The sequence below is a fragment of the Eretmochelys imbricata genome, chromosome 6 (genome assembly GCF_965152235.1).
Source record: "Eretmochelys imbricata isolate rEreImb1 chromosome 6, rEreImb1.hap1, whole genome shotgun sequence".
Taxonomy (NCBI): domain Eukaryota; kingdom Metazoa; phylum Chordata; order Testudines; family Cheloniidae; genus Eretmochelys; species Eretmochelys imbricata.
In genome coordinates this window covers 89686761-89699373 of record NC_135577.1, presented here as the reverse complement: position 1 = coordinate 89699373, position 12613 = coordinate 89686761, and the positions used below count along the sequence as shown (strand labels likewise).

The 12613-nt window shown below is 46.7% G+C and overlaps 1 protein-coding gene across 1 annotated transcript; it reads right to left on the bottom strand.

Moving 5' to 3' along the window:
* Positions 1-3592: 3592 nt before the first annotated feature.
* LOC144266565 (uncharacterized) lies at positions 3593-12613 on the bottom strand. Its single transcript, XM_077819998.1, has 3 exons — positions 12485-12613; positions 4789-5140; positions 3593-4202 (listed from the first exon to the last, which is right to left on the bottom strand). Exons 1-3 carry the CDS (start codon positions 12611-12613, stop codon positions 3862-3864), a joined length of 822 nt encoding a protein of 273 aa, XP_077676124.1. The 3' UTR covers positions 3593-3861.

Here is a 12613-nt window from a genome sequence, read left to right as displayed (position 1 = left end):
TATAGACCACATGACTTTGCAGGCATGCTAGGGAGGTGTGACTGCTTGGTACAATGGAGCAATATTCCCACCATCCTCTGCAACAATAACAAATAGAGGGGGAAAATTACTTCCCTGAGCCGGATACATTCTAACCAGAAAGTGAAAGGCCCTGGAGCCTCCATCAGAACAAAAATGGTTGAAACAGGTTCAAAACACAGCTGAAACAGAGAAAGCAACTTTGAAAATTCTAGGACAGACAGACAAGACATATCATCCCCTCATGCTGAGGACACTGATTTAATTTGGCAGTTGGATAGATCCCTAGTTTAAAAAACTATCACATCCACATACAGGTTTAATTGTTTCAAAAGAATGGGTAGGTGGGGAATCAACATCAACCAGCAATTTCTTGTAGTGCTTACTCATGTTGCTTTATAAAGTTAAGAACTGCATTGATAAAAATTATACCAACAGTAAATTAAAATTCTCACCACCACTTTCCCTCTCAACACCCACTGTCCTTTTCTGTTGCTGATGCAATGCCCTCCTCATTCACCTGAGACACAACTGACTCCTCCATTCTCTTGGGCAGGTCTCAATGGCTACACAGGTCTTTCTGGTTGCACGTTTACCCACATAGCTGCAGTCTCTGTCTCTAGTACCATCTCCATCTCTATGCCAGTTAGACATATATCTACTCTATGGAATCCCACAAGCTCAGCGCATCAGCATTCTGTTTTCTATCTTCTACCTCTCCATTCTCTCTCAATTTTTAACTGTAACTAGTGCTTTTAAGCAAATGATACACGGTATCTGAACATACCTTTCAATGCTTCCTATAGCTCCTCCTGAGCCACCCTCTTTATCTGTCTTGACTGAGGGTATGTCTACACTACGGAATAAGGTCAAATTTATAGAAGTCGTTTTTTTAGAAATCGGTTTTATATATTCGAGTGCGTGTGTCCCCACAGAAAATGCCCTAAGTGCATTAAGTGCATTAACTCGGCGGAGTGCTTCCACAGTACCGAGGCTAGAGTCGACTTCCGGAGCGTTGCACTGTGGATAGCTATCCCACAGTTCCTGCAGTCTCCGCTGCCCATTGGAATTCTGGGTTGAGATCCCAATGCCTGATGGGGCTAAAACATTGTCGCGGGTGGTTCTGGGTACATATCGTCAGGCCCCCGTTCCCTCCCTCCCTCCGTGAAAGCAAGGGCAGACAATCGTTTCGCGCCTTTTTTCCTGAGTTACCTGTGCAGATGCCATACCACAGCAAGCATGGAGCCCGCTCAGGTAACCGTCACCCTATGTCTCCTGGGTGCTGGCAGACACGGTACGGCTTTGCTACACAGTAGCAGCAACCCATTGCCTTCTGGCAGCAGACAGTGCAGTATGACTGGTAGTCGTCCTCGTCGTGTCCGAGGTGCTCCTGGCCATGTCGGCTGGGAGCGCCTGGGCAGACATGGGCTCAGGGACTAAATTTGGAGTGACTTGACCAGGTCATTCTCTTTAGTCCTGCAGTCAGTCCTATTGAACTGTCTTATGGTGAGCAGGCAGGCGATACGGATTGCTAGCAGTCGTACTGTACCATCTTCTGCCAGGCAGGCAAGAGATGAGGATTGCTAGCAGTCTTATTGTACCATCTTCTGCCAGGCAGGCAAGAGATGAGGATGGCTAGCAGTCGTACTGTACCATCTTCTGCCGAGCAGCCATGAGATGTGGATGGCATGCAGTCCTTCTGCACCGTCTGCTGCCAGCCAAAGATGTAAAAGATAGATGGAGTGGATCAAAACAAGAAATAGACCAGATTTGTTTTGTACTCATTTGCTTCCCCCACTCCCCTGTCTAGGGGACTCATTCCTCTAGGTCACACTGCAGTCACTCACAGAGAAGGTGCAGCGAAGTAAATCTAGCCATGCATCAATCAGAGGCCAGGCTAATCTCCTTGTTCCAATAAGAACAATAACTTAGGAGCACCATTTCTTATTGGAACCCTCCGTGAAGTCCTGCCTGAAATACTCCTTGATGTAAAGACACCCCTTTGTTGACTTTAGCTCCCTGAAGCCAACCCTGTAAGCCGTGTCATCAGTCGCCCCTCCCTCCGTCAGAGCAACGGCAGACAATCGTTCCGCGCCTTTTTTCTGTGCGGATGCCATACCAAGGCAAGCATGGAGGCCGCTCAGCTCACTTTGGCAATTAGGAGCACATTAAACACCACACGCATTATCCAGCAGTATATGCAGCACCGGAACCTGGCAAAGCGATACCGGGCGAGGAGGCGACGTCAGCGCGGTCACGTGAGTGATCAGGACATGGACACAGATTTCTCTGAAAGCATGGGCCCTGCCAATGCATGCATCATGGTGCTAATGGGACAGGTTCATGCTGTGGAACGCCGATTCTGGGCTCGGGAAAGAAGCACAGACTGGTGGGACCGCATAGTGTTGTAGGTCTGGGACGATTCCCAGTGGCTGCGAAACTTTCGCATGCGTAAGGGCACTTTCATGGAACTTTGTGACTTGCTTTCCCCTGCCCTGAGGCGCATGAATACCAAGATGAGAGCAGCCCTCACAGTTGAGAAGCGAGTGGCAATAGCCCTGTGGAAGCTTGCAACGCCAGACAGCTACCGGTCAGTTGGGAATCAATTTGGAGTGGGCAAATCTACTGTGGGGGCTGCGGTGATGCAAGTAGCCCACGCAATCAAAGATCTGCTGATATCAAGGGTAGTGACCCTGGGAAATGTGCAGGTCATAGTGGATGGCTTTGCTGCAATGGGATTCCCTAACTGTGGTGGGGCCATAGACGGAACCCATATCCCTATCTTGGCACCAGAGCACCAAGCCACCGAGTACATAAACCACAAGGCTGCAAGCTCTGGTGGATCACAAGGGACGTTTCACCAACATCAACGTGGGATGGCCGGGAAAGATGCATGACGCTCGCATCTTCAGGAACTCTGGTCTGTTTCAAAAGCTGCAGGAAGGGACTTTATTCCCAGACCAGAAAATAACTGTTGGGGATGTTGAAATGCCTATATGTATCCTTGGGGACCCAGCCTACCCCTTAATGCCATGGCTCATGAAGCCGTACACAGGCAGCCTGGACAGTAGTCAGGAGCTGTTCAACTACAGGCTGAGCAAGTGCAGAATGGTGGTAGAATGTGCATTTGGACGTTTAAAGGCACGCTGGCGCAGTTTACTGACTCGCTTAGACCTCGGCGAAACCAATATTCCCACTGTTATTACTGCTTGCTGTGTGCTCCACAATATCTGTGAGAGTAAGGGGGAGACGTTTATGGCAGGGTGGGAGGTTGAGGCAAATCCCTGGCTGCTGGTTACGCGCAGCCAGACACCAGGGCGGTTAGAAGAGCACAGGAGGGCGCGGTACGCATCAGAGAAGCTTTGAAAACCAGTTTCATGACTGGCCAGGCTACGGTGTGAAAGTTCTGTTTGTTTCTCCTTGATGAAACCCCCAGCCCCTTGGTTCACTCTGCTTCCCTGTAAGCTAACCACCCGCTCCTCCTCCCTTCAATCACCGCTTGCAGAGGCAATAAAGTCATTGTTGCTTCACATTCATGCATTCTTTATTCATTCATCACACAAATAGGGGGATGACTACCAAGGTAGCCCAGGAGGGGTGGTGGAGGAGGGAAGGAAAATGCCACACAGCACTTTAAGCACAGCACTTTAAAAGTTTACAACTTTAAAATTTATTGAATGACAGCCTTCTTTTTTTTGGGCAATCCTCTGTGGTGGAGTGGCTGGTTGGCCGGAGGCCCCCCCACCGCGTTCTTGGGCGTCTGGGTGTGGAGGCTATGGAACTTGGGGAGGAGGGCGGTTGGTTACAGAGGGGCTGCAGTGGCAGTCTGTGCTCCAGCTGCCTTTACTGCAGCTCAACCATACACTGGAGCATACTGGTTTGGTCCTCCAGCAGCCTCAGCATTGAATCCTGCCTCCTCTCATCACGCTGTTGCCACATTTGAGCTTCAGCCCTCTCTTCAGCCCGCCACTTACTCTCTTCAGCCCGCCACCTCTCCTCCCGGTCATTTTGTGCTTTCCTGCACTCTGACATTATTTGCCTCCACGCATTCGTCTGTGCTCTGTCAGTGTGGGAGGACAGCATGAGCTCGGAGAACATTTCATCGCGAGTGCGTTTTTTTTTCTTTCTAAGCTTCACTAGCCTCTGGGAAGGAGAAGATCCTGTGATCATTGAAACACATGCAGCTGGTGGAGAAAAAAAAAGGGACAGCGGTATTTAAAAAGACATTTTATAAAACAGTGGCTACACTCTTTCAGGGTAATCCTTGCTGTTAACATTACATACATAGCACATGTGCTTTCGTTACAAGGTCGCATTTTGCCTCCCCCCACCGCGTGGCTACCCCCTCAACCTTCCCCCCTCCCTGTGGCTAACAGCGGGGAACATTTCTGTTTAGCCACAGGCAAACAGCCCAGCAGGAATGGGCTCCTCTGAGTGTCCCCTGAAGAAAAGCACTCTATTTCAACCAGGTGACCATGAATTATATCTCACTCTCCTGAGGATAACACAGAGAGATAAAGAACGGATGTTGTTTGAATGCCAGCAAACATACACTGCAATGCTTTGTTCTACAATGATTCCCGAGTACGTGTTACTGGCCTGGAGTGGTAAAGTGTCCTACCATGAAGGACACAATAAGGCTGCCCTCCCCAGAAACCTTTTGCAAAGGCTTTAGGAGTACATCTAGGAGAACCGCGAATGCCAGGGCAAAGTAATCCTTTCACATGCTTGCTTTTAAACCATGTATAGTATTTTAAAAGGTACACTCACCAGAGGTCCCTTCTCCGCCTGCTGGGTCCAGGAGGCAGCCTTGGGTGGGTTCGGGGGGTACTGGCTCCGGGTCCAGGGTGAGAAACAGTTCCTGGCTGTCGGGAAAACCGGTTTCTCCGCTTGCTTGCTGTGAGCTATCTCCAACCTCATCATCATCATCATCTTCTTCGTCCCCAAAACCTGCTTCCGTATTGCCTCCATCTCCATTGAAGGAGTCAAACAACTCGGCTGGGGTAGTGGTGGCTGAACCCCCTAAAATGGCATGCAGCTCATCATAGAAACGGCATGTTTGGGGCTCTGACCTGGAGCGGCCGTTCGCCTCTCTGGTTTTCTGGTAGGCTTGCCTCAGCTCCTTCAGTTTCACGTGGCACTGCTTCGGGTCCCTGTTATGGCCTCTGTCCTTCATGCCCTGGGAGATTTTGACAAAGGTTTTGGCATTTCGAAAACTGGAACGGAGTTCTGATAGCACGGATTCCTCTCCCCAAACAGCGATCAGATCCCGTACCTCCCGTTCGGTCTATGCTGGAGCTCTTTTGCGATTCTGGGACTCCATCATGGTCACCTGTGCTGATGAGCTCTGCATGGTCACCTGCAGCTTGCCACGCTGGCCAAACAGGAAATGAGATTCAAAATTTCGCGGTTCTTTTCCTGTCTACCTGGCCAGTGCATCTGAGTTGAGAGTGCTGTCCAGAGCGGTCACAATGGAGCACTCTGGGATAGCTCCTGGAGGCCAATACCATCGAATTGTGTCCACAGTACCCCAAATTCGAGCCGGCAAGGTCGATTTAAGCGCTAATCCACTTGTCAGGGGTGGAGTAAGGAAATCGATTTTAAGAGCCCTTTAAGTCAAAATAAAGGGCTTCATTGTGTGGACGGGTGCAGGTTTACATCGATTTAACGCTGCTAAATTCGACCTAAAGTTCTAGTGTAGACCAGGGCTAAGTGAATTTATGGGTTATTATTGGTCTCAGCTTCCTTCACCTAGAAGTCTCACAGACAGAACTATTTCCCTTGGGCAAGAGGAGCCTCCTCAAATGTACTTTTGTCTCCCTCCTCGTCTCAGACCTCGAATAAGCTGATGCCCTCTCTGTCTGGGATTGTCCCAGTCACCTCCATGTTACCTGCTGTAAGTTTTCCCAGGTTTCACAGTCCTTGCTCCATGAGGATACTGACAGCTGTTCACCTGCTGGGGGTTAGGATTTCTTGATCCCAGCTTTACATCCTTGGTGTTTATTCCCCAGATTCTCTCCACCCACCTGTCCATTTCACACCTCTGTAGGGTGTGTTGGGTGTAAGCAGACATACGTCATTTACTGTGGGGTCACTGGAGTGCAGCCAGCTAGCTCTGCAGTACTCTGCCAGTACAATCTCTAAGCTGACTGTTTTAACCGTTCTCCTGCCCCTCTGGCAGTAGGATAGGTTTGTCCTAAGTTAGACCCCTTTCCGTCACACACACACTGCTTTCTTTGCTCATCCAGAGAGGCGGTTGGGATTTTGGATGCACCAGGTGCAGCTACTGGGACTGCTGGTTGGAGAAGCATTTGCTTGAGCCCGTTAATTAGCACAGTAACAGTGACTGTGCTCCATTAGCCAGCCCATGTGGTAGGATCCCCTCCCCATCCACCAGCCTTTCCCCTAATGAGATCTGGAAGAGGGACACTCACAAAACACTGCCTCAGAATAATATTCTGCTTTGTCCACACCGGTAACGAGAGCTGACAGGATCACTACGTCCATTTCTCTTCTAATTAGCACACTTCCAGCTAGGCCTGAGCCAGCAGCCGGAGATAAGCGATCGGACAACCGTACCGAATCACAAACACAAAGAGGCCCATTCCCCATAATTAGGTGAGACAATCCCTCAGTCTTTTCTCGGCTGGAGCTTGCCGGTAAGACTCTCGCTGTTTTGGTAAGTCCCAGCAACACAAGTTACACGTCTCCCCAGGACACTAATAAGCCCCTAATTGTCTTCCGCTTCACACGGCTCTTACCCCAGGTCTGACTTGGGGGAATTCTCCTAACAAGCGACAGCCAGCACTCCTTGTGCCACAAATAGCAACAGGAGCTGCCTCTCAGGCAGTTACACTAGAAAAGGGAAGTGGATGAGCAGTCAGAAAGCAGCCCAGCATCTGGGGCCAGTCTACTGCAGAAGAGGGACCGAAGGGAAGAGGCCAGAATGGCTGGCATCAACTAAGTGTTGCTGGTGAAAAAGACTGTCCCCAGCCCGCCTCCATCCTTCCCTCCTCCTCCTTCTCCACTGCTCAGCCATCAATCCACCTTCCGTCTTTCCCTATCCCAATCATCAGCTTGCCTTCTCCCTTCTTGCCCCTCTCTCCTGCTGTCTGCTCCCTCATATATTTGTGTAATAATCTCCTCAGAGCACAAGGATCTGAAAACAAGCAGTTGCTTTTAGCTCATTCCAAAGCAGAGACTGTTTTGCATGTTACCTTGGTTTTGGAGGTGAGGAGGGGGCAACAGTAAATTCTGACAATATGGGGCAGCTGCAGAGATTTCGGCTTAAATGACCACAAAGATTCCCCTTTGGGGGTTTCCCTCTGTCTGATCATACTGCACCTAAGAGGAAATGCAGGACAGTGGTTGAAACAGGGTCTGCCAATAGAGCCAAGCAGTTGCATTTCTCCAGTGAGACAGAGAACCATGGTCTGCCGTCAATACTCAAACGCAGAAGAAGCATGTAGAAAGGTAATTCCTAAATGAGACCCTTTCATTTCCAGTGAATTTACATAGGGTCTTATGGCCTGGTTTTTAAAGGTTAAGGCTAGCCAGAAAACAAAAAATCTTTTTGTTATACATTTCAAAATTTGTTTTCTGTCCAATGCCGAACAAAAACGAGACTCTGTCACAAGGGAGAGAGGTGTGAGAGACATAGATTCAGGTCCCTGCTCCAAATCAAGCAGAACAGAGCCTCCCTCTCTCTCTCTGGTTTTGACCTGAGACACCTTCCTGACGAAACTGTCATCAAAACTGACATGGCTCCACAAAATATTTCAATTTTGCACAAAATGGTATTTTTCAACAGAAACTGTCTTGTCAAAAATATTTCAATAAGCTCTATTAAAGTTGCCCAGCATCTGCAGCTTCCATGGACATCAGTGTGACCTGTAGGGTACTCAGCATTTCTGGAAAATCAAGCCAAGTCAGACCACTGGTTTAATCTACCCATTTTATGGTTCTCAGTAGGAGGAGAGAATTTGGGGAGTAGGGAGACTGGGGGACAAGCGGTGGTAAATTAACCAATGCTGGCTATAGGAAATGGGCAGGAGATGATTCGCTAGAATGGTAATTGCGATTAGTTTATATATAATTGTAAATAAATAAAAATTCGTAATGGCTAGTTAGAGGGGCAGCTGGAGATAGTTTATACAGAGAGGGGAAAACAAATAGAAACACCATGGACCTAACAAACCAAATATCCATCCTGACCCTGTTCACTTCACTGGTATCTTGTATCGCACTGCTCCTCACTTCGTTTAGACTGTGAGCTCTTTGGAGCAGGGACTCATTCATAGATTTTAATGCCAGAATGGACCATCCTGATCGTCTAGTCTGACCTCCTGCACATTGCAGGCCACAGAACCTCACCCACCCTCTCCTGTAATAGATCCATAACCTCTGGCTGAGTTACTGAAGTCCTCAAATCATGGTTTAAAGACTTCAAATGACAGAGAATCCACTATTACTCTAGGTCAAGCAAGCAAGTGACCCTTGCCCCATGCTGCAGGGGAAGGTGAAAAACTCCCAGGCTCTCTACCAATCTGATCTGCGGGGAAATTCCTTCCCTACCCAAAACATGGCTATCAGTTAGACCCTAAACATGTGGGCAAGACCCACCAACCAGACACCTGGGAAAGAATTCTCTGTAGTAACTCAAGAGTTCTCCCCATCTAGTGTCCCATCTCTAGCTGTTGGAGATATTTGCTAATAGCAGTCGTGGATGGGACATATGTTATTGTAGGCAATCTCTTCATACCACCCTCTCTATAAACTTATCAAGCTCAATCTTAAAACAAGTTGGGTTTTTTGCCCCCATTACTCCTCTTGAAAGGCTGCTCCAGAGCTTTACTTCTCTAATGGTTAGAAACCTTTGCCTCACATTTCAAGCCTAAACTTGTTGATGACCAGTTTCTATCGATTTGTTCTTGTGCCAACATTGGCCTTTAACTTAACTTCTCTCCCTCCATGGTGTTTAACCCTCTGATGTAGTTATAGAGAGCAATCATATCCCCCCTTTAGCCTTTGTTAGGATAAACAAGTGAAGCTCCTTAAGTCTCCTCTAGTAAGGCAGGTTCTCCATTTCTCTTGTCATTCTAATATCACTTTTCTGTACTTGTTCCAGTTTGAATGAATCTTTCTGAAACATAGGAGACCAAGGTTGCACACAGTATTCTAGATGAAGTCTCACCAGTGCCTTGTATAATGGCAATAGCACTTCCCTGTCTCTACTGGCAATACCTTGCCTGATGCAGCCTCAGATTGCATTAGCCTTTTTTATGGTCACATCACATTGGCAGCTCATAGTCATCCTGTGATCAACCAATATACCTAGGTCTTTCTCCTCCTCTGCCACTTCCAACTGATACATCCACAGCTTATAGCAAAAATTCTTGTTGTTAGTCCTTAAGTGCATGATGTTTCACTTTGTACTATTAAATTTCATCCCATTTCTACTACTCCAGCTTTCAAGGCCATCCAATCTTGTATGATATTCCGGTCCTCCTCTGAATTGGCAATACCTCCCAACTTTGTGTCATCTGCAAATTTTATTAGCGCACACGCACTTTTTGTGTCAAGGTCATGAATGAAAATGTTAAAGGATTGGTCTTGGGACGAACCTTATTTGAGGAACTCCACTAGCAACCTCCCTCCAGCCTGACAGTTCACCTTTCAGCATGACCTGTTGTAATTTCCCCTTTAACCACTTCCTTACCCACCATTTGATCCTCATATTAATTCCCATCTTCTCCAATTTAATTAATAATTTCCCATGTGGAAATCTATCCGATGCTTTACTGAACTCCAGGTAGATTAGATCCACTGCATTTCCTTTGTCTAAAAAAATCAGTTATCTTCTCAAAGGCAGCTTAGTTTGGCACAACTGACCTTTTGTGAAACCATCTTGTATTTTATCCCAATTACTATTTACCTCCATAGCTTTAATTACTCTCTCTTTCAAAATTTGTTCTAAGACCTTGCATAAAATTGAGGTCAAACTAACAGGCCCGTAGGTTCCCAGATCTCTCCCCGCACCCTGCTTAAATATAGGTACTGTATTTGCAATCTTCCAGTCAAAGGGTATAATTGCATAGTTTAAGAATTCATTAAAATCCTTGCTATTGATATTACAATTTCACGTGCCAGTTCCTTTAATATTCTTGGATGGAGGTTATCAGGCCCCCCAGTTTGGTCCCATTAAGTTGTTTGAGTTTGGCTTTCACCTCGGATGTGGTAATTTTTACTTCCATTTCCTTGTTCATATTAGCCACCCTGCCACTGCCCCCATACTCCTCATTACCCTTAATAAAAACTGAAGCAAAGCATTCATTTAGGTATTGGGCCACACCTAGATTATCTTTAATCTCCACCCGATCCTCAGTGTTAAATGGCTCCACTTTTTTCTTTGTTTTCTTTCTCCTTATATGGCTAAAGAACCTTCTACTATTTTAATTTTCTTTGCTAGGTCCAATTCTGTTTGACTTTTGTCAGTTCTCACTTTTTCCCTATACTTTTTGACCTCCAAGAGGTAGCTTTCTTTGCTTCCATCCCTTCTTCCATTCCTGGTAGGCTTTCTGCTTTCTCTTACTAACCTGTTTGAGATGCTTGCTCATTCAGTTTGCTCTGCAATCCTTCCCTACAAATCTTTTCCTCTTGCCAGAAGCTGGGAATGGGCAACAGGGGATGGATCACTTCATGATTACTTGTTCTGTTCATTCCCTCTGAGGCACCTGGCATTAGCCACTGTCGGAAGACAGGATACTGGACGAGATGGACCTTTGGTCTGACGCAGTTTGCTGTTCTTATGTTCTTATATTCTTGAGGTGCAAGCTTCAGATACTTTAAGTCAAAGTTGAAGAAACTTATTACAAGTCTCCTCCACAATAAGATCCTTGATTCAGTCCATTCCACTTCCCTAATTATTTCCCTTAATTTTTTTTAAGTTTCCCTTTTGAAATCAAGGACTCTAGTTGTAGACTATTTTTGTTCATCCGTCCATTTAATTTAAACTGAATTAACTCATCATCAAATCAAGGTTGTCCTCTACAACGAGTTCTTCTATGAAGTCCCCACTACTTACCAATACTAAATCTAAAATGGCATCACCTCTTGGTGGTTCGATGATTATTTGGTGAAGAAATCTGTTGGCTACCTGTAATGACCTTCACTGTCCGCTGGGGCCCCACCTTGTGGCCACATATGGGAATTAGCTCCTTCAGGTCTGATTCTCCCCTTCTAGTAATTGCTCACACCATGCCCTCCCTCCCCTCCCCCCATCTTTGCTCTGCAAGACTCACAGTACTCCCTCTTCATGACTCAGTCCTCTGGCCAGGTCACTGTACAGCCCTCCCCTTCCAGGGTATCAAAGTCCCACTGGATCTGCTGTTGGCAGGTTGTTCCAGACAGCCTTTTAGTCCAAGATGAGGTCCTATGCCATTTTCCCAGTGGCTGGCAGGGGAACCCAGGCCCAACTACTACTCTGGCTTCCCGCCCAGAGACCCTATATCCAGGAACTAGTCTGCTTGCTCCTAGACCCTGTCACTATTACCCTGGACTCCTCCCTACTTTCCTTCTCTATCTTCAGGCCCCTCACCACTGGGTTTACCAGCCCAAACTCCCTCCTTCCAGGGAGTAAGTGTAGACTACCTCCCCTTTTGACTCCTTGCCAAACTCTGTAGCTCCAAACAACCCTCTCTTCTCCCAGGGAGTGACTGCAGACTACTTCCCCTGCAGGCCCCTTCTGTTCTCCGCTTCATCCCTTTATACAGGCCCAACCTGCTCTTTTCTCAGCTGAACTTATCTTTCATGAGGCTTTATTGATTCCTGGTCTCCTTTAGGTGTAACATATAAGGTTAACTGACCTAATTTAACCTGCTCTGCGTTATGTTGGGTGGACACCCCATCGCTTATCTGGGCCCTACCTGGACAAATAGTACTTGTCCTCCAATCTATATCTGGGAAATTAAAGTCTCCCATAATCACACAATTAGCAATAGTATTTATTTCATTAAAAATATTAAAGAGGTCTTTAATCATATCCAAATCAGACCCTATGGTCTGTAGCAGACCCCAAACACTATCCCAATGGGGCCTCTGATACCTTTCTTTCCCAAAGTGATTTTGACCAAACAGATTCTGCTTTATACATTCCATCACTTCTAATTTCTTTACAGTCTACCTTGTCATAAATATACAATGCTACTCCACCATCTTTACCTTTATTTCTGTCTTTTCTGAACAGCACATACCCTTCAGTACCTATACTCCAGTCATGACTACTATTCCACCATGTTTCAATTAGCCCTATATTTGGTTTCACTTCTTGCACTACTTGTTCTAGTGCTTCCATTTTGTTACCCAGGCTCCTGGCATTGACGTACAAACATCTGATTTGTTTCTGCTCGGCTTCACCCACATTCCTTACCCAATTAGGTAAAGTCATTTTACTGCCTGTATCATGTACCTGACTGTTAACGTCATCAGCACCAACACGGTCTTTCCTCTTGTCCATTCTACACTCTGTTGTTCCTTTCTTCATTGCTGTATCATCTTTTACTTGATTTTCCTCCCACTCAATATCAGACTCAGGCAT

Coding starts and splice junctions, on each gene's coding strand:
- LOC144266565 (XM_077819998.1), bottom strand. CDS start 12,613: ATGCCTGAGTCTGATATTGAGTGGGAGGAAAATCAAGTAAAAGATGAT. Junction 5,141..12,484: donor CTGATGACGTTAACAGTCAG/GTACATGATACA, acceptor GTGAAACTGAAG/GAGCTGAGGCAAGCCTACCA. Junction 4,203..4,788: donor AGGCGGAGAAGGGACCTCTG/GTGAGTGTACCT, acceptor TTTCTCCACCAG/CTGCATGTGTTTCAATGATC.